This window comes from Bombina bombina, chromosome 4 (assembly GCF_027579735.1).
Source record: "Bombina bombina isolate aBomBom1 chromosome 4, aBomBom1.pri, whole genome shotgun sequence".
NCBI lineage: Eukaryota > Metazoa > Chordata > Amphibia > Anura > Bombinatoridae > Bombina > Bombina bombina.
In genome coordinates, this window is record NC_069502.1 from 1109030485 (window position 1) to 1109050293 (window position 19809).

General features: G+C 38.0%; 1 protein-coding gene across 2 annotated transcripts in view; it reads left to right on the plus strand.

Moving 5' to 3' along the window:
• SERTAD4 (SERTA domain containing 4) overlaps positions 1–19809 on the plus strand; it is a 58369-nt gene that overhangs the window by 5697 nt on the left and 32863 nt on the right. For both annotated transcript variants that reach the window (XM_053712376.1, XM_053712377.1), the window contains exon 2: positions 7032–7208. In XM_053712376.1, the coding sequence (XP_053568351.1) occupies positions 7052–7208 (157 nt within the window). In that variant the 5' untranslated portion in view covers positions 7032–7051. The remainder of the gene's footprint in view (positions 1–7031; positions 7209–19809) is intronic.

Sequence of the window (19809 nt, forward strand, 5' to 3'; positions counted from 1 at the left end):
GGGAGCTAAAAGTTGCTTATCTTCATGTTAAAAAGGATAAATCAGTAGTTTTTTTTATACTTCTAAGTACATTGCTATAGAATGCTGGGCAGCACTTTTTTTGTTCTTGTAACCCTTTGTTTGCTAGCCCATTTTGACAAGCAAGCACTTAAAGGTAAGATGCTGATAAACATTTTGTGCAGTGTGATTTGTAACAGCATTTTAAACAGTGGCGTGGTGTAGTTACGCTATAGTGCAATCATATATGAGTTTATATTTTTTAATTACTCTTTGATACTATGTACGATTTCTCCATTTCATTCCACTGAGCCATATATATAAATGAATTTTATGCTGTTGAGCAAATGGAATGAATGGTGCATGTTGGCATAGACCTTACTAATATTTTGTTCAATGGTATTTTCTTAAAAAAGACAAACTCTCAGAAACCACACATGTATTTTACCCCCCCCCCCCTGCGCACACACCAACACTCACTTTGTATCTGCCAGAAAAAGTGTAGCTGAGCAATATAAGCTGACTGGGTCTGCAAAACCAAATATTATGTGGAATGAAAAGAAAATTCCTTACCACAAGCACAGGCATATAATTAAATAAAGAAACATTTCTGTTCAGTTGTCTTACTAAGCTCTTTTCCCCCAGAAATCTCTCCTTTGGATCATTAGATAGTTTGTTCATCCAAGATCTGGAAATATTATTAGTCTCTTGTGTGAAATGTTTATACTTCACGGACTTGCAACAATGCTTATTCTATTCAAGCTAGCCATAATGATTTATATTTTTTCTTGAAATCCTGAAAATTTCCCAGCCCCTCTGAGAATGCCAATTTTGATTTAATGCCATCAATATGTTTTTTTTTCCCCATAAATTCTTAGTTGAAAACTCCATTTCATATTGATGCTAATGAGATTTAATTTTTAGAACAAGTGAGTTGAAAAGAGTGTCACATTAACTAATAGTGGTATAAATCTGGCCCAGCATGTGGCAAATCCCTTGGCATATTATTATACATTTAAAGGGATTTGACGGTCAAACATGAAATCTGTATATGTGCATTTCAATATGAATTAGAAGCATTTTGCAATATACTTCCATTAGCAAGAATGTTTGTAATTAAAGGTATTACTGATTTTCTGCGGCATACACACATATCCTGTGAGGGTCCATATACAGTATTTAAACACCACACCTTCCCAGAGGGTGAGCAGTGGCTTGTAGGACACTAATTACATCTTCAGAAGCAATACACACCACCGTCACTCTCTGAGCAAGCATAGGGTTTGAATACTGATGCACAGGCCCTCACAGGATATGTGCGTATGCCGCTTAAAAACATTAATAACTTTTACTAGAATCATTTTTGCTCTTGAAAGTAAACTGCAAAGCTGATTCTATTTCAAATTGAAATGCATCCATGCACATTTCAATTTTGACCTTTTTTCCCCTTTAATGCTGCAGTAGATACATGGAACAAACAAGTTGCCAGCATATGTGGTAGCATCTTATGCAGTCTGGGAATTCAAATGCATGCTGGGAAAGGGTACATTATCTTGTGGTTTGAATCAAATAAGGGTTAAAGTATTATCACAAACAGCAAATGATCTGAAGATATGGACCAGTTATTTTACTGAGTCAAATTCTGTTTCTATGGTAATATTCGTTGAATTTCTGCAAGACTTGAAAGACAATGTAAATTGGTAATTTACCAGTACTACAATAGCTCAGTGTTTTCACACATAACAAAGCCAGATGCAGCTAGTTATAACTTCAGGTTAACATTGGTCAGGTCTGGTTTTATGGAAAACAATTCACTGGAAATAAGGCAGTGATGTGTATTCATAATGCAAAAACACGTTTCTCGCTTATGCACAACTTCTGTACCTTCTATAACATATATATTAGCTGTGCTAGCCATACGACACTAAAAAAAAAGAAGCTTTAGAGCTTGTTGGACGCCATATGGCTAGCACGGCTATTGGATACGAGGTGAAAAAACATTTACATTTTTGTTGGGCGGCTGGAGAAGGGTAATGTAAGCAAACAATTAGGCTAATCAAATTAGGTTACATCATATATTACATTAAAATCCCAAATGAAAGTCCAATTAATTTAATACACTCATTTGGTATAGCTTTAGAAAATCATTTAAATTTACCATCACTTTAACTACTATTGCTAGAAGGCTGCTGGTTTAATAACTCAACACAGTTTATTTCTGAAACTAAACTGTAAATGCATTGTTGTTGTCTATCACCATATGTGCCCTGATTTTTGGCAACTTTGGTTTGGCCCAGTTTCCATTGATGTGGTAAATTTTGTAAACTGGTAATAAAACATTTAATCGCCATTAAAGTCTAAGGAAAATTTGTATCTTACCACCAGTTTCCATACTTTGCCACCTCAACCTAAGATACAGGGCTATACACATTCACCATGATAATGTTAATCTCTTGGCCATTCATAAGAGCATAATGATTTGTTTCACCATATATTCATGTGCACTCAGGCAGAGATTAATCTCTGCAAAGTCTAATTGTGGTATCAGATTTCTGTCTCTAAACATAATGGTCCAAGGGCCACAATTCCTTTGGGTGAAGTCAGATGGAGGAGTGGGGCCTGGGCCATGGTTGCTAGGTGTCCAGTACTGAACTGGTCATTACTGAATGTTTAGTGAAATTTACACAAAAATGTAATTGTCCTTTTGAAGCAGCTGCATGTTGAAAGGCTACCTGTTCTTCAGTTCTTTACCCTTATGGTTCAAGAATGAAGTGGCACTTCAGTATTATTTGTGTGTTACTTGTAGTCTGGGGGGTAAAATCACTGCTCCGTGCTTATTAGTGAAGGCCATGGTACAAAGAATATAGAATATTGATCTAGCGGGGAATTTTGTGGCAAACCCTACTGCCCTCACTTAGACTGGTTATCTATTAGTTTTGTTGGCAACAGGACATTCTGTGGGAGTAACGTGAGCTGAATTATGGATGGGTACATGGGTATAGTTGGGAACTCTATGGACTGGGTTAGACTGTCCTCTGCTTTCATTTGTAAACCTAAACAGGATAAGAGAGGCTGTGGGAGAGACATCAGGACAGTTCTGTAGCATGACTGGGAGCTCTGCCTGTCAGTTATCCTTGGGCACATCCCCAGTACTGACTTTAAAGGGACATTAAACACTAAATACACGCTAGATAGAATGATGCATTCAAAGAAAAGATTAGTCCATGACTAGCATGTAGATGTATTTTTTTAAAGTTTCATTAGTTGTTTAAAACGTGACAAAATAAGAATAAAGTTTTAGTGTCTATAAAACACTCGGAGCTGCCATGTTGTAACTTGTGTTACCTTCTCTGCTGTGGCCAATTAGGGTCAGTTATAAATAGGTCATTAGAGTGTGCAGCCAATGGTTGTGCTGGATTTAACAGTGTTCTGCACTTCCATTTCTAACAGGAACTGAAAAGCTCACAATTTCAGAATGGAATTAAAGGCAAAGAGGACAAAATAAATAATGAAAGTATATTGCAGAGTTGTTTTATATATACAATTTATCATTTTATATTACCATCTCAAAGTGTTTAATGTCCCTTTAAGAATGTCACTTTTTTATGTGAGGATTTGTTTAAAATAAAATGCTTTAACAGAATATGGCTTTTTACTTTGACTCTAGAATGTTTCTTTAAACGGTTATTTAATGCAGCTGTAGTTTCTTTGTTTCCCAAGAAGATTGCATTATTCCATTCCCCAGCGACAGCCATTTTTTTCTACATTGCACTGTTTATTTTCAGCAGCGAGTGATCCTGTAGTGGTTACTTGGCTTACACCCCACAAAATCTGTGTATGTTTCTCAGACCCGCAGCGTGCAGACTAAACTCCCACTAATCCTTAGAGAAATTCATTTCACAATGAGGAGGGCCATTCTTATGGCTCCTGCAAAGCTGGACTCACTTACTAGATGCCTCTGCCAATATCTGTGAGTCATTTCCATGGAATCCTACCTTGGGTTTTTTATTTCCCTTAGAAGGAAACTTGTAAAATGAAAAATAAATAATAATAATAATAGCACTCAATCCTACACAGAAAGAGGAACTTTGTTGCTATAATAAGATTTCTCCTTTTTTTGTATATTAAATGATCTTGAAGTAACTTCAGTTACAAATACATTTGATATATTCTAAACTGCATATCTGTAAAATGAAGACTGTCAATTGATTGATTTTAAGGAAATCCTTATCAGACTGTGTTCAATGTCAGTAAAAAAAAGATTAGATCAAACATTTTTTATTATTATCAGTGGGATCCAAAAGCAAACCTCACAATTTATAGAATTGTCCCAAAATGGGAGCTCAGTTCTGCTTTCCCACATTTCCCTAATTATTTCCATATTTCTCTTTAAGAGACCTGGAGCTTTTCAAAACATCATCTTTGCCCAAGAACACTAAAGCCACACCCAGGAAGAGCTAAACCCCACCCAGGAATAATTGAATCCTATGCAAAAACACCCAAACCCTACCCAGGAATATACAAATCATGCTCTTAAACATCCAAACCCACCCAGGAATATACAAATCATGCTCTTAAACATCCAAACCCACCCAGGAATATACAAATCATGCTCTTAAACATCCAAACCCACCCAGGAATATACAAATCATGCTCTTAAACATCCAAACCCACCCAGGAATGACTGGAGAACTCCTAGATCATCCACACTCCACCTCTGTATAACACATGTACAGAGATAGGTCTTTATTAGCTTCATAGATGTAAATGACAGATTGCACATGCTATTCATTTGCAGCAGGTACAATATAGCATGTTGTCTCTGTGATAATATACCACAACATACATACTATAGGCTCAGTTTTACTTTTTCCCAAATCAGTGCCTATGGACAATCAAAGGTTCTACCACCTGCATCATAAAGAAATACTGCAGTGCGCAGCTCAGGCTGTATGGAAAACAGAGAGAGTGCACTACTCTATTTATTTATGAGCCAGGCAGCAAGTTTTCGGAGTCTATGAAAAAAAATAATTCAAGATTGATGAAATGTTTTCTGAATAATTAGACATATAAAGAGTGTGTAATGTTAATAAACATCATTATAAATCATCCATTGTTTCCACTTTGACCCACATCACAGATGTTTTTGTCAGTTCTGCTTAGACTGCAATATCTATAGGTTTCCTGGCACTCCATTTTAATTTCCCATCGTTTGCAACACACATAGATCCCATCCATGTGACTTGCCCATCTCCATTGGCAACAGAAGTTGAGAACTGATTTGACACTTACTAATTTCTCATTGGCTGTATAAATGTTTATGTCATAATTATTATTTATAAAGCATCAATATATATTCCACAGTGCTAAAATTTACAAAAAAATGGGGTAGAGGGCTCTGCCAATCTAATGATACCCTGTATTATAAAAATGTGGTTGGATTGTGATGCTAAAGAGATTACAATGTGAGCTGATAAATAATAGAGAAGGTGCTGAGGTGATAAAGCAGAGGAAATGTGGAATATATGTATATAAGATGGTTTGTTGACCTTATTGTACATTTGTATAATATATTTTTGGGGTTTAATTAATAATATGTTTTCCAGCCCATTGTAAAACAAATACACAATATTGTTCTCCATTTAAATCTTATTAAACAACTCTCTCTGGTTTTAATTTGTATTGTTTGCTGTGATAAACTGGTCTCGCAATATTGGTGAGTGGGCTGACTAGGCCTTTCTTGTGCGTGTTTAACGTTTTCTCACAAGTCTCAGTGGATTACTAAATAGTTTTCTCACTCATAAGCCCTGGAAAAAGCTGGCAAGGTTGTCTTGAGTAAAGTATATTAAAAATCAACAAACAATTGTATAAATTTAACTTTTATGATTCAGATAGAGCACCCAGTTTTAAACAACTTTCTGCTGTTATTAAAGTTGCTTCATTCTCTTGGTATCCTTTGTTGAAGAGCCTACATAGATAGACTCTGAAATGTGCTTGTGTCTTTAGCTGTCTATAGCAGAATTGTTTGCAACAATCTATAATATTGTTAAAATATTGTTGCAAACACTGCTGCCATAAAGGGCTGAATATTATATATTATATAAATAATGAAAGTATAATGCAAAGTTGTTTTACTATGCATAATTAAGCAGGTTGATAAATAGTTATTGTTCAAATGAATTAGAAAACAAAAGATAAATCATAAGGAACAAAAAGTCTTAGTGTAGTGTGAGGTGAGCAGACAAGAATAGAGATAGAGAGGAGAGAATGTGGAGAGAATTTTGAGATGTAGAATGAAACACAATATACAGCTGTAATGAGAGAGATACTGTGATTCTAAAGCACAGAATCGTATGACAAGCTCTAAAGCCAGGCTACTGTTTAATATTCTGCCTGCTCCGCTCATGTTGAATTTGGCTGCTGTGGGATTGAAACTCACGTCTTGAAACTGAAGCCAATTTTCTGTCTTAATCTCACAATGTTTTGACTGGAGGCAGATCCAGTTTAGTCCGAATGGAAAGTACAGAGCTTTTCTCTGGTATTCATAAAGACGATGGAGAGACGGATCAGTGGTTGCTGGAATTAGATGACATTATGTGACCAAATGGAAAGAAAGAGGACTCTAAAGTAAATCCAGCATTTTTTTTTCTGGTGAGGAGAAGGGCTTTTTGTTATTCTGTGCAAGACATCTTTCACTGGTTGCAGCAACTGATCTTTGTTAACACTCTGAAAACAGATCTTCTCTTATTGACATTTAACCCTTGGCTGCCAGAGAGGACTGTAAACTGCTACACAGCCCAGTCTGGCAATCAAGGACTTATATGACTAATGGGAATAGCAAATATGTCAGAAAAAATCCAGATGCTCTCATCCCTAGTGCCAAAAATTCTAATGTTTTTGTCCAGCATATGCACTCTAGATCATTTATGAGTAAGAGCAGAATTACACTGGGATATCTGGGGAAGATATTATGATGCTGTTTTACTGCTTAGGAAACTAGCAGTTATTAAATGTGTCTTTGCTATTTCTTTCAGGTTAAGGGTTGATGTAAGACATGGCTGTGGTTCTGTCCATGAACAGATTCTGTAGCTCCATTGCTTCTGAAGGTACCACTCCTGAATATCAGAGTATCTGGGAATCTGAGCTTCAGACCAAGGGGAGCACCACTCATGCCCAGCGGCCGGAGCTCAGGTTATGTGGCCCTCCTGCAGGTAAGCTTCTTTATCCACTACAATAAATGACAATCGTTCTTCAGTTTTTAATCTGGGTCATTTTATTTAGGTATTTTTAATCCCCTAATACTACTACATTTAGTTTTTTGGCCTAAAGAGAATTGGATAGGGGTGCAAAATTCTTAAAGGGACATGAAACCCTATTTTGTTTTTCACAATTCAGATTGAGCCCACAAATAAAAAAAAACTATTACAAATTAAGTTCTATTAACAAATTTGCTTGGTTGTCATGGTATTCTTTGTTTGAGAGGATACCTAGGTAGGTAGTGTGCATGTGTATGAATCCACTGTATGGCAGCAAACATTGCTACCACCTAGTATTCTTGCACATTTAAAGCACTGTTATAAAATGGCTGCCATTAATTACTCCAGGCACGTGCACACTCCTAAACCTGCCTACCTGCTTTTTAGCAAACAATTTCATGATACCTGAAATAGAACACAGGTGAAATAATAATGGTTACTAGCCTGCTCTCATTCACAGCTTATTATTTCACCTGTGTTCTAGTTCAGGCATCATGAAAATCTGGCTTGTTGGGGGTCCTGTGGACTGTAGTTAAATGGACAGTCCAGTCCAAAAAAAATGTCATGATTAAAATAGGGAATGTAATTTTAAACAACTTTCCAGTTTACTTTTATCACCAATTTTGCTTTGTTCTCTTGGTATTCTTAGTTGAAATCTAAGTCTAGGAGACTCATATGCTAATTTCTTAGACCTTGAAGACTGCCTCTAATATGAATGCATTTTGACCACTAGAGGGAATTAGTTCATGTGTGTCATATAGAGAACATTGAGCTTATGCGCGTGAAGTTACCCTGGAGTGAGCACTGATTGGCTAAAAAGCAAGTCTGTCAAAAGAACTGAAATAAGGGGGCAGTTTGCAGACGCTTAGATACAAGGTAATCACAGAGGTAAAAAGTGTATTATTATAACTGTGTTGGTTATGCAAAACTGGGGAATGGGTAATAAAGGAATATCTTTCTGTTTAAACAACAAAAATTCTGGTGTTGACTGTCCCTTTAAGAAAAACTTCCCTAGGTAACTCTTTAATCAGATTAGCTATTGTCTAGTACACTGGTTTTCAAACCTGTCCTCCGGCCTGAGGCCTCCCTAACAGTCCAGGTTTTCAGGATTATCTTGGATGAGAGCAGATAAAATAGCCACGTTTACTAATCAGCTGATTATTTCACCTGTGCTCTAGTTCATATATCCTCAAAATCTGGCCTGTTAGGGGGTTCTGAGGACAGGTTTAAAAAAAAAAAAGTGGTCTAGTACAACCCTTTATTCCCTGGTGGCTATCAAATATAAAAATATGCAAATTTTTTGACCACACATTTGTTCTGGCATACGATTACCTCCTAGCAATGATTTGCACTTCATCCTTGTTATTTGGGGGTTAAATACTAAAAGATAATGTCTTATATTAGAAGAAAATATACATTCAGTGTGAGATCCAATTCCCAAACTATAATCCTTTTTTTACTGAGTGAGCCAAAGACATATAATAATTTCCTTTACTTTCTGCAGCAGATTACAAACACAGCTAACGCTAAAATGGAAAGGTGTTATAAGTGTATGATATAAGGACTGGGTGTGTCATTATTGTATAAATATAATTATTACTATTTTAAATCAGCCATCTGCTCTATTGAGCACACTATGACTTAATACTAACATTTCCATAATTAGATATAACCCAAAAATAAAGATACATTTATTCCTATTCTTATGACTATTTATTTACTTTTGTTATAAAGGGAAACACTTATTGGATAGATATTTTCTAGGTATATTGTCTTTTTATGCAATGGGGGGATTTCCATTCTGATTTGTTAATAAGTAACACAGCTGGAATACTAGCCCCAGAGAGAAATCCAGTAGAACAGTTAGATGTTGGTGTCAGGGTTGTTTTGTAAATGCAGAAGTGTTTACACGCCAATATCTATCTAACTATAGGTATGTATGGATAGATAGATAGATAGATAGATAGATTGATAGATAGATACAGGGCCGGACTGGGAATAAAAAGCAGCCCTGGAAAAATATGAAGACCAGCCCTATTTTCCATTGAGTTGGTAGAATGCACAGGCCCCATTCTTCTCAAAGGGGATTACTGGGATACTCCTTCCCCACTATTTTTTTTCAAAATTAAATTATATTTCTTTGTATTAAATAAAAATGTCAGATTGATGTTATATAGCAACCCTACAACCCATTTATCACCCCTTTAAATTGTAGCTTTCCAGCCCCATCTGCTGCAGCCCAGCGATAAATCTCCTGGTATCCTGGTAGATAGATAGATACTGTAGATAGATAGATAAATACTGTAGATAAATACATAGACTGATAGATATATTGATAGATAGCTACTGAAGATAGATAGATAAATACTGTATATATATATATATATATATATATATATATATATATAGAATACAAGGTGCAGAGATGGCGCTCTGCTAGCAGTGAACAAGTGCACCTGGTGCACGAAACATGTCTGCATGGGGATCTGCACACTTGCCTGATTGTTAGAGTCACTGCTGGCTCTATATAGGACATCCTGGTTTTGTCCTTTTTAAGCTTTTTGGAATAAAGTTCATTTTTTACATTTTACTTTGCTGCCTGGAATCTCTCATTGTATTTACAGCGTTTTTTTTGCGCCTACACTATAACTTTCCTTTCTATCAGAGCGCCATCTCTGCACCTTGTATTCTATTACTGTTTGGGGCGTGTATGGCAGACACGCCTGTGCCGGGCTCTCTTCATTACACACTGGATTGCGGGAGGAGCGCAGACATTACAGTGAATTCTACATACTATATATATATATATATATATATATATATATATATATATATATATATATATATATATATATATATATATATATATATGTATATATATATATATATATACACAGTATATGTATATATAGATAAATATTATGGATAGATAGATGATAGATAGATAGACACACATACACATACTACTATGCTGGCTAGTGGTTCTGCAACCCTGTTTAAGGATTCAGTCTGTGCTGCAGTTAGACTCCCTTTATGCAGACAGTGAATAGTTTATTCAAATGCTTGTTTTTAAGTAGAATAATATTAAAAACAAATGTGCCAAACACATTACAACAACATACAGGTATGTCATGCTTTGATCATGCAGTTTATATCAGCTGAATTTCACATTACCAGGAACAACACAGTGTAGTAAATATTGGTAATCAGAAGGGATGACCACAATTTTATAAGTGTTTGCTATGCTTCATTTTTATTGCCATATATTTAAAGGGACATTATAGTGAAATAAAAATGTGCTCTAATTCATTAGAGCATATCATTTAATCCCCCTCAACTGTATTTTAACCTCCACAAAAGGTTTAAATCTGTAGTTCAAGTACCGCTTGGGACCAGCAGTTCTCTATTTAAATTGACCCACGACCCAGCTGCACAGTAACCTCTGGACGGTCAGCAGCATCTTCCACTTAGGACCTGCAGTTGTCTGCTAATCCTAAGAGGTACTTTAACTATGTGTTTAACCACTGTAAAATGGTTACAGAGTTAAAAAATTGATAGTGATACAACTTCATGCTGTAATGAATTGGAGCATGTAATTTTTTTCACTGCAATGTCCCTTTAATTAAGATTTTTGTTTGTAGTGACTGTCACTCTGCAGTGCTGTCTAGATTTGATTACTGAATATCAAACATGCAAAGATTTCATTATTACTTATTAATGGAAGTAAAGGAACATTATTAGTTCATGTGTTCAAGCAGAGATATTTCAAAGTTGGGACCTTCGGTGACTTATGTTACATGGGTGTCAAACCTCTGTGCTTTAAGGGCCACAAAGAGGCAACAAAGTATAATGAAGGGACATAAAACCCAATACTAATAAGAATCAAACTTTAGAAGAATATTATCATTATGCACTTAGTTTTACCCCTATTAAAACTCCTTTCCTTTAGACTGCTGCTTCATAACTGCTGTTTCTGGTGAGTCTGAAGACTCGCCAGAAACACGCCCCTTCAAGCTCGATAGATAGGTCTCATAGGCTGACATTTAAAATAGTTTGTTCTAAAAACTTGCCACACCTTCGCTGATCAAAAATCAGGAATTGAAAGAGCATTGTAACTGCTCCTTATCAGAACATCCAGTCTGTGGGCTTAGCTCAGTTGGTCTCAGTGGAGCCCCTTCTAGCTCAAAGCCATTAACTTCCTTCTGTATAGAATAACTTCCACTGTTAATGATACCAGAATCACAAAAATGTGTTTGAAAACAATACAAAACAAATACATCAAATTAAATTATCTATAAAACAGTCCTCTCTTATATACATTATATTGCAAAAAGTATGTGGACACCCCTACTAATTATTGAATTGAATTAAAATCCAACACATAGCCTTGAAATATCCATAGACAAACACTGGCAGTACAGTGAGTCATACTGAAGAGATCAGTGACTTTAAACATGTCACTGTCATTGGATGCCACCTTTGCCACAAGTCAATTTGTGAAATTTCTGCCCTGGTCAATTTGCAAGTGCTTTTATTGTGTAATGGAAGCATCTACGAGTAACACAAGCCCAGCCACGAAGTGGTAAACCACGCAAACTCACAGAACTGGGCTGCTGAGTGCTAAAGCGCATAAAAATCACCTATTATATGTTGCTTAGCTCAATATAGTGTTCCAAACTGCCTCTGGAAGCAACATCAGCATAACAACCGTGCATTGGGAGCTTTATGAAATGAAATGGCTGAGCGACTATATACAAGCCTCATATTTAGATGCACAATGCCAAGTGTTGACTGGATTGGTGCAAAGCATGCTGCCACTCAACTCTGGAACAGTGGGAATATGTTCTCTGTGATTAACCACACTTCACTATCTGGCAATTTGATGGAATAATCTGGGTGAGAAGGATGCCAGGAGAACACTACCTACCAGAATGCATAGTGGCTACTGTGGAGGTTGGTGGATAATGGTCTGGGGCTAGGCCCCTTAGTTTTGGGCTAGGCCCCTTAGTTCCAGAATCCAGTGAAGGATCACCTTAATCCTGCAGGATAAAATTACTTTTTAGATAATTGAATTGGGTGCTTTCAACTTTGGACAACAGTGAAGGTTCTTTTCTGTTTTAGCATGACTGTGCCTCTGTACACAAAGCAAGGTCCATGAAGACATGGTTTGATGTGGAGGAACTCAAGTGGTCTGCACAAAGCCATGAACTGAACCCCCTTGAACATCTTTTAGGATGAATTGGAATGCCAATTGTGAGCCATACCTTCTCATCCAGCATCAGTACCTGACCTCACAAATGCTATTTTCACACAGAAGAGTGGTGGCTGTTATAGCCCCAAAGGGGGTCCAACTCTATATTAATTCCAATGGTTTTGGAATGTAATATCCAACATATCCAATATCCATATGTAATATCCAACAAGCTCTTACAGGTGTCATGGTCAGGTGTCGACATACTTATGGCCATATAGTTTATGAGCAAAAGAAAACTATAAAAAAGTAAAACAAAATTGAAATAAAACAAACAAAAAAAAAAATTGAAAGACAACCTTGTCATCTTTTAAATGATAAGACATGGCTCAATCATTAGGTAATTTACAGGGGCAAACACATCTTTCTATATCCTTATGCTAAATTACGTTTTAGGAGAAAAATCCTGACCATGCCTTGAGAATACAATAGAACACCCAGGAATATTGCCAGTGTATGCTCCTATCCTGTCTCAACTCACAGTAATAAAAGAATTACTGATAAAAAGGCCAAAACATAAAATACAAAATCATCCTACATAGAATTTCACAAAGTGGCATATATTTTACACCCACCCAGTTTTCCTATTTATGTGGATCCTTGGAATGTGTATTATCTCAGAGAAAAAAATGATTTAGTAACCTTAACATAACCAACACAACTAATTAAGGCTAGCTGCCAGGTGATTGTGATTACCCTAAAACGACACCAGTGCAGTGATTCTTTCAAATAAGTGGTCTCATGGTCCTCTAGGTATTTTGTGGTGCAGCCAGGGCCGACTCAAGAAATTGTGCTGCCTGGGTCCGAGAATGCAATGACTCCCCCTCCAGCAGTAACATTATTGATTAGTATATCAACCTACTAGCCTGGCCGCCATCCTTACTAAGCCTGCCTACCTGCATGCCACCAATGCTTATGCACAATTGTGCAATAAATGGGAAGGAAGTTGCACTTTTCCCACCTTTAATGTCACCCTTGACCGATTTTGTGTATTTGTACATAATGGTCTGAGTCTGACAGTGGCTATGTCACTGAAGTGCTGCCTGGGTCCCTTGGACCCACTTGGTCCCATGGTTGAGCCGGCCCTGGGTGCAGCAGATGTGATAACTATTGCCATAATGATAATTTTATAGCCATCTGAGCAAGCAACCCCTGATTTGAAAGAGTTTAAATCCTTTTCTATAATAGGAAAATTGTGTGTGTATATTATATGCTGTTTTTAAGATTTAGGAACACTTTTAGATCCACTGTCTTCTCCATATATTAAATACATTAGGTAGGTAGATTCATTTTTATGGCAGTCGCCTGCTAATTACAGGATTTTGAGACACCATCTTGGTGAATAGTTGAGGTAGATAATGGTGATCACCTGAAAATTAGAGGAGCATGTGACCCCCTCATACACAGGGCTCGTTTCCATTGATCCGTAATTTGGTTTGCATGAGGTTGCAAATTGATAAATATGCTGTCTGAAGCAATTTTGTGTAGCAACTGCTTCCGATGGCACGTTATACAACAATACTCGGCTGGCGAAAATATTTTGGCATCTGATAAAAGTATTAGAAGCTGGTAAGCGCTAATTTACACCAGGTTTCCAATGAAAGTGCAAATCATTAATACACTGTCAGAGGCAGTCGACATTGAAAAAATATAAAAGAAAAGAACCCAGAAAGGGATCTTAGGATGTGCGCTCAGTTACTAATTGAAAGAAATGTTAATATTACCAAAGTTCCTTTTTCATAGGAAGCAGTTGGATATCCAACTATGTGAATCTGTGATACTGTTCAATATTGTAAACGTGACGGGAGGCTGCTCCGCTTGAACCCGGTGTTAGGGATAATCTACAAGGATGATAAAGCAAAAAGAGGGCGCCTCATAGTGTAGTATATCCCAGGTGGGTCTTAAACATATGTGGTAAATGAGCTTACCAGAATCAAATGCACCGTACTGTGACCGGTGCCAGCAGGCAAGCTAGCACTCAACAGTGGCTAGTAAACTGGTCAGGAGATCCCCAAACTGGGTCTCAGCACTGCAACAAATCTTGGAAAGACTGTGGGCACTCTCTCTGCTTCCTGCTGGAGTAAATGAAATGATAAAAGCAAAAGGACAACTTCCAAACGTTTAAAAGATAAAAGAACGCTTTATTTTCATGCAACGCGTTTCTCAAGAAAATAAAGTGTTCTTTTATCTTTTAAACGTTTGGAAGTTGTCCTTTTGTTTTTATCATTTAATTGACTCCAGCGGGAAGCAGAGAGAGTACCCACAGCCTTTCCGAGATTTGTTGCAGTGCCGAGACCCAGTTGCCTGACAGTTTGGGGATCTCCTGACCAGTTTACTAGCCACTGTTGAGTGCTAGCCTGCCTGCTGGCACTGGTCACAGTACGGTGCATTTGATTCTGGTAAGCTCATTTACCACATATGTTTAAGACCCACCTGGGACATTGAACAAAATTACACCCAGCTGAACTAGGTGTAAAAGAAGAAAAATATCTTTTTGAGGCCTAGTTCCTATTGAAATTTTAAAACTGTCAAACAATGCAAGTGTATTAATGAAAAATATTGTAATATGTAATATTCTTTGTTGTCCCATAGATAAAAATAGTTGCACTTGTGTTCTTATGGAAATATCAAAATGTATTTACATATAAGAATATTTGCAATCACATATCTACAAAATTCAAACTAGGCCTATGCCTAGGGCAGCAATAAATATTATATATTAATAAAGTAAAAAATGTTATTATAATAAAAAGTGGTATTTGCTTATAGTTAAAAAATATGTATTATAAACAAGTTTATGTTTGTTTTTTTGTAGAGGTGATCACAGGTAAGGAGCCCTTTCAATGTAAATTTTATAGTTTAAGGTCAGGTTACCATAGCAACAAACTTGTTATGGGGTGATTTTTAAAAAAAATCCGACGTCGGATGGAAGCGTTAACGTACACCTACATGAAAAGAGCGACTGCACGCAATGCGCAAAATATTTCAATGAAGACATGGCACTAACTTAGCGTAAACTACTTTTAGCTTGTTAGCAACTACGGTAGCTTACGGCTCCATTTTTTACAGCTCAATGTAAACGAGCCCAAAGTAGGGACGTTCACTATTTCATAAGAAATTAAATCAGAAGGGAGCTAGGGACAATGCAATAATCCCCTCTGTGGAATTACTACCTGGTGGTCAGTTGAACAGGTGATCACATTTTTAATGGTGATTTCCTGCATCCTAGAGGGTTAAGTGAACCCAGCTAGGCCATACAGGGGTTTATCGTTCCGTTAGAACCCCCACTTCCCCTCAGCATTCACATCGTCATCCTCGGAGAGGGAAACGAATGCAGAGGACCATCATGTGACATTCTTTTCATTCTGGGGCTAAATGCTTATTCTTCTTACTTAAATCTCTCTTCATAAACCAATTAAAAAATATCATAACAAGAAATCTTTAATATTAAAAAAATCTGTAAAATACTTTACAGGAAGTAGTTTTAAACAGGAAATGTCCCCTGCTCTAGTTTCCCTGTCAAAGAAAATACCATGGGGGAATTGCCATGCGCAGAGCCACAAGAATTATGTTCTTATGCCTTCTTGAAAATCATGGTGACTCATGCTAGGGGCGCATGCACATAATCCTGTTTTGAACTTTTTTTTTTTTTTTAAAGAAATTTATAAAGAATCTGAGTCTTTTTTGGGGGTTGGTTTTATGTCCCTTTGATAAAATTGCCTAAACATAGTTGACTCACCTGTGTTAAACAATGCGATTTTGAGCCCATCACCCCTGTAACTAAGGAGTTATGTGGCAATGCAATTGATCATTACTTGGACAAAATGAATGAATATGAATGATTAAACTAGTAGAATTACATAATTAACAAATCTATACTATAATAACGTTTGTAACGTGTCCGTTGGTGTCGCCAGTTGTGCATACATCCTCAAATGAATGTTGGCTGCGCGAGACAGCCAAGCGAAGCTGCATCCTGGTGGATTCCGAAAATGGCAAAGGTGGATTCTTTCACTACCCTGCCATTTTAGGAATCCTGGATGCAGCATAAGCAAACCCGAAGCCTTAAAAAACAAACAAAAAAAAAACACACAACCGCCCGCACAAAATAATGAAATTACTCGTTACCGTCCGCAAGAAAGAAATAAAAAACACATAAACCACAAATAACATAATTCTAATATTAACCCCTGAACCGCCAACCCCCCACAACGCAATAAACCTAATTAACCTATTAACCCCTAATCTGACAAACCCCCACATCGCAATAAACCTAATTAACCTATTAACCCCTAATCCACCAAACCCCCACATCGTAATAAACCTAATTAACTTATTAACCCCTAAACCGTCAAACCCCCCACAACACAAATAACTAAATTACTAAGCCCCCTAACCTAATTAACCCCAATACTGTTACACTTAAATAAAACCTAACATTAAATTACAAAAAAAAATCATCTAAAATTACAAAAAATAAAAAAACTCTAAAATTACAGAAAAAAATAAACAAATTATCAAAAATAAAAAAAATTAAACCTAATCCCTATGAAAATAAAAAAGGCCCCCAAAATAAAAACACCCCCTAATCTAAACTAAACTACCAATAGCCCTTAAAAGGGCATTTTGTAGGGCATTGCCCTAAGTTAAACAGCTCTTTTACATGTAAAAAATACTAAGCCCGCTCTGAACCTGATTTCATGCACTATAAGTTCATTCTCTACTCTTACACCTCTGCCCTTCGCTTAGCTAAGCAAACCTACTTCTCTTCTCTTATATCCACTCACTTCTCAAACCCTAAAAGACTCTTCTCCATTTCCAACTCTCTCCTCCACCCACCAGCACCACCCCCTCATCTGCATTCAGTGCTCAAGACCTTGCTGACTATTTTCTCAATAAAACACTTGCAATCCGAGGAAACATCCCAACACAAACCTGCAATCTCCCAACTCCGCTCCCAGTCACCCCCTCTGCCACTCTCTGCACCCTCCTCCCAACCACTGAGAGTGAAGTGGCTTCCCTTTTGTCTTCCTCACACCTCACTACCTGCCCACTTGACCCTATTCCTTCACATCTAATTCTTCCTCTGTCTACCACCCTCACTCTGGCTCTTACTCACATATTTAACCTATCCCTTTCTACCGGCTCATTCCCTGCCTCCTTCAAACATGCAAAGGTCACTCCCATCCTCAAAAAACCCTCCCTCGACCCTAACTCCCCTGCAAACTACCGCCCCATATCACTGCTCCCACTAGCTTAAAAATTCCTTAAAAAACTAGTTTTCAATCGCCTAACCCACTTCCTGTCCTCCAACTCATTGCTCGACCCCCTGCAATCTGGCTTCTGTCCCCAACACTCAACTGAGACTGCCCTCACCAAGGTTACTAACGATCTCCTTTCTGCTAAAAACAAAGGCTACTACTCTATACTCCTCTTATTTGACCTATCTGCTGCCTTTGACACTGTTCACCATCCCCTTCTCTTACGGTCTCTCAGTTCTCTTGGTCTCTGTGACACTGCCCTCTCCCGGATTCACTCTTATCTCTCTAACAGATTCTTCTCCGTCTCTTTTGCTGGTGACTCCTCCTCTCCATTGCCCCTGTCTGTTGGAGTACCACAAGGCTCTGTCCTGGGTCCCCTACTCTTCTCTATTTACACTTCTTCACTGGGTAAACTTATCAACAGCTATGGCTTCAGCTATCACCTCTATGCTGATGAAACCCAGATCTACCTTTCCACCCCTGCACTCTCTCCTTCTGTCAACTCTCACATCAGCGACTGCTTATCTGGCATTTCCTCCTGGATGGCCTCTCACCACCTAAAAATAAATATGTCCAAGACCAAACTACTTCTAATTCCCCCCTCTAGCTCCACTCCAGTCTCTAATTTTTCTATCACTGTTGGCGGCACCACTATCTCCCCATCACCCAAGTCCGCTGCCTCGGAGTCACGCTTGACTCAAATCTGTCCTTTATTCCCCACATCCAACTGCTCTCTTCATCCTGCCGCAACCACCTACACAATATCTCCAAAATTCGTCCTTCTGAGTGCTGAAACTATCAAACAGCTCATCCACTCCCTGGTAATTTCCCGACTTGACTACTGTAACAACTTACTAACTGGCCTCCCTCTCTCCCGCCTCTCTCCCCTCCAATCCATCCTAAATGCATCTGCCAGGCTAATCCACCTCTCTCGACGCTCTGTTTCTGCTGCACCTCTCTGTGAGTCCCTTCACTGGCTCCCCATTCACAACAGAGTTAAATTCAAAATTCTCACCCTGACCTACAAAGCCCTCACCAATGCTGCCCCACCCTACCTGTCCTCACTCATCAACAAATATACTCCTGCCCGCCCCCTAAGATCCAACAATGACCTGCTTCTTGCATCCTCTACCATCACCTCCTCTCATTCTAGACTACAGGACTTCTCTCGTGCGGCACCAACCCTCTGGAATGCACTTCCTGCTGTCAAACTTGCCCCTAACCTCTCCTCCTTTAAACGTTCCCTAAAGACCTTTCTGTTCAGGGAAGCTTATCACCCAACTTATCAACAAACTAACTTCACTTAACTAACAGTTGCCCTCTATCTCCTCACTAATATCATTCTCACCTCTGCAGTCCCCACCTCCTGTTTCCAATCCTCCTACCCGTCTAGATTGTAAGTTCCCACGGGAATAGGGCCCTCAATTCCCCCTGTATTTGTCTGTAAAATTTTGTGTCTTATCGTATTGTTTCTCCACTGTACTGTTATCCTTGTACCCATGGGCAGCGCTGCGGAATCTGTCGGCGCTTTATAAATAAAGAATAATAATAATAATAATAATAAGTCAGCTCTTTTACAGCCCATTAAATCCCTAATCTTAAAAATAAAAAATATATAAAAAAAAGCCTAAGACTAAACCCCAAATAGGTACTCACCATTCCTGAAGTCCGGCGGAGAAGTTCTTCTTCCAGATGGCTCCATCATCTTCTATCTTCATCCGTAGCGAAGGCGGCACGATGTGGAGATGGCTTCCTCGATGCACAGATCCTCAGCGGCGGGCCTTCAACGGCGGTGGTCCTCAGTGGCGTGGAGGCTCCTCTTCATACGATCGTTGGTCGCACACTGAAGATTGAATGCAAGGTACCCCATATTTATTGGGGTACCTTGCATTCCTATTGGCTGAAATGTTGAAATCAGCCAATAGGATGAGAGCTACTGAAATCTTATTGGCTGATTTGAACAGCCAATAGGATTTCAGTATCTCTAATCTTATTGGCTGATTTAAAAATTTCAGCCAATAGGAATGCCAGTACCTTGCATTCA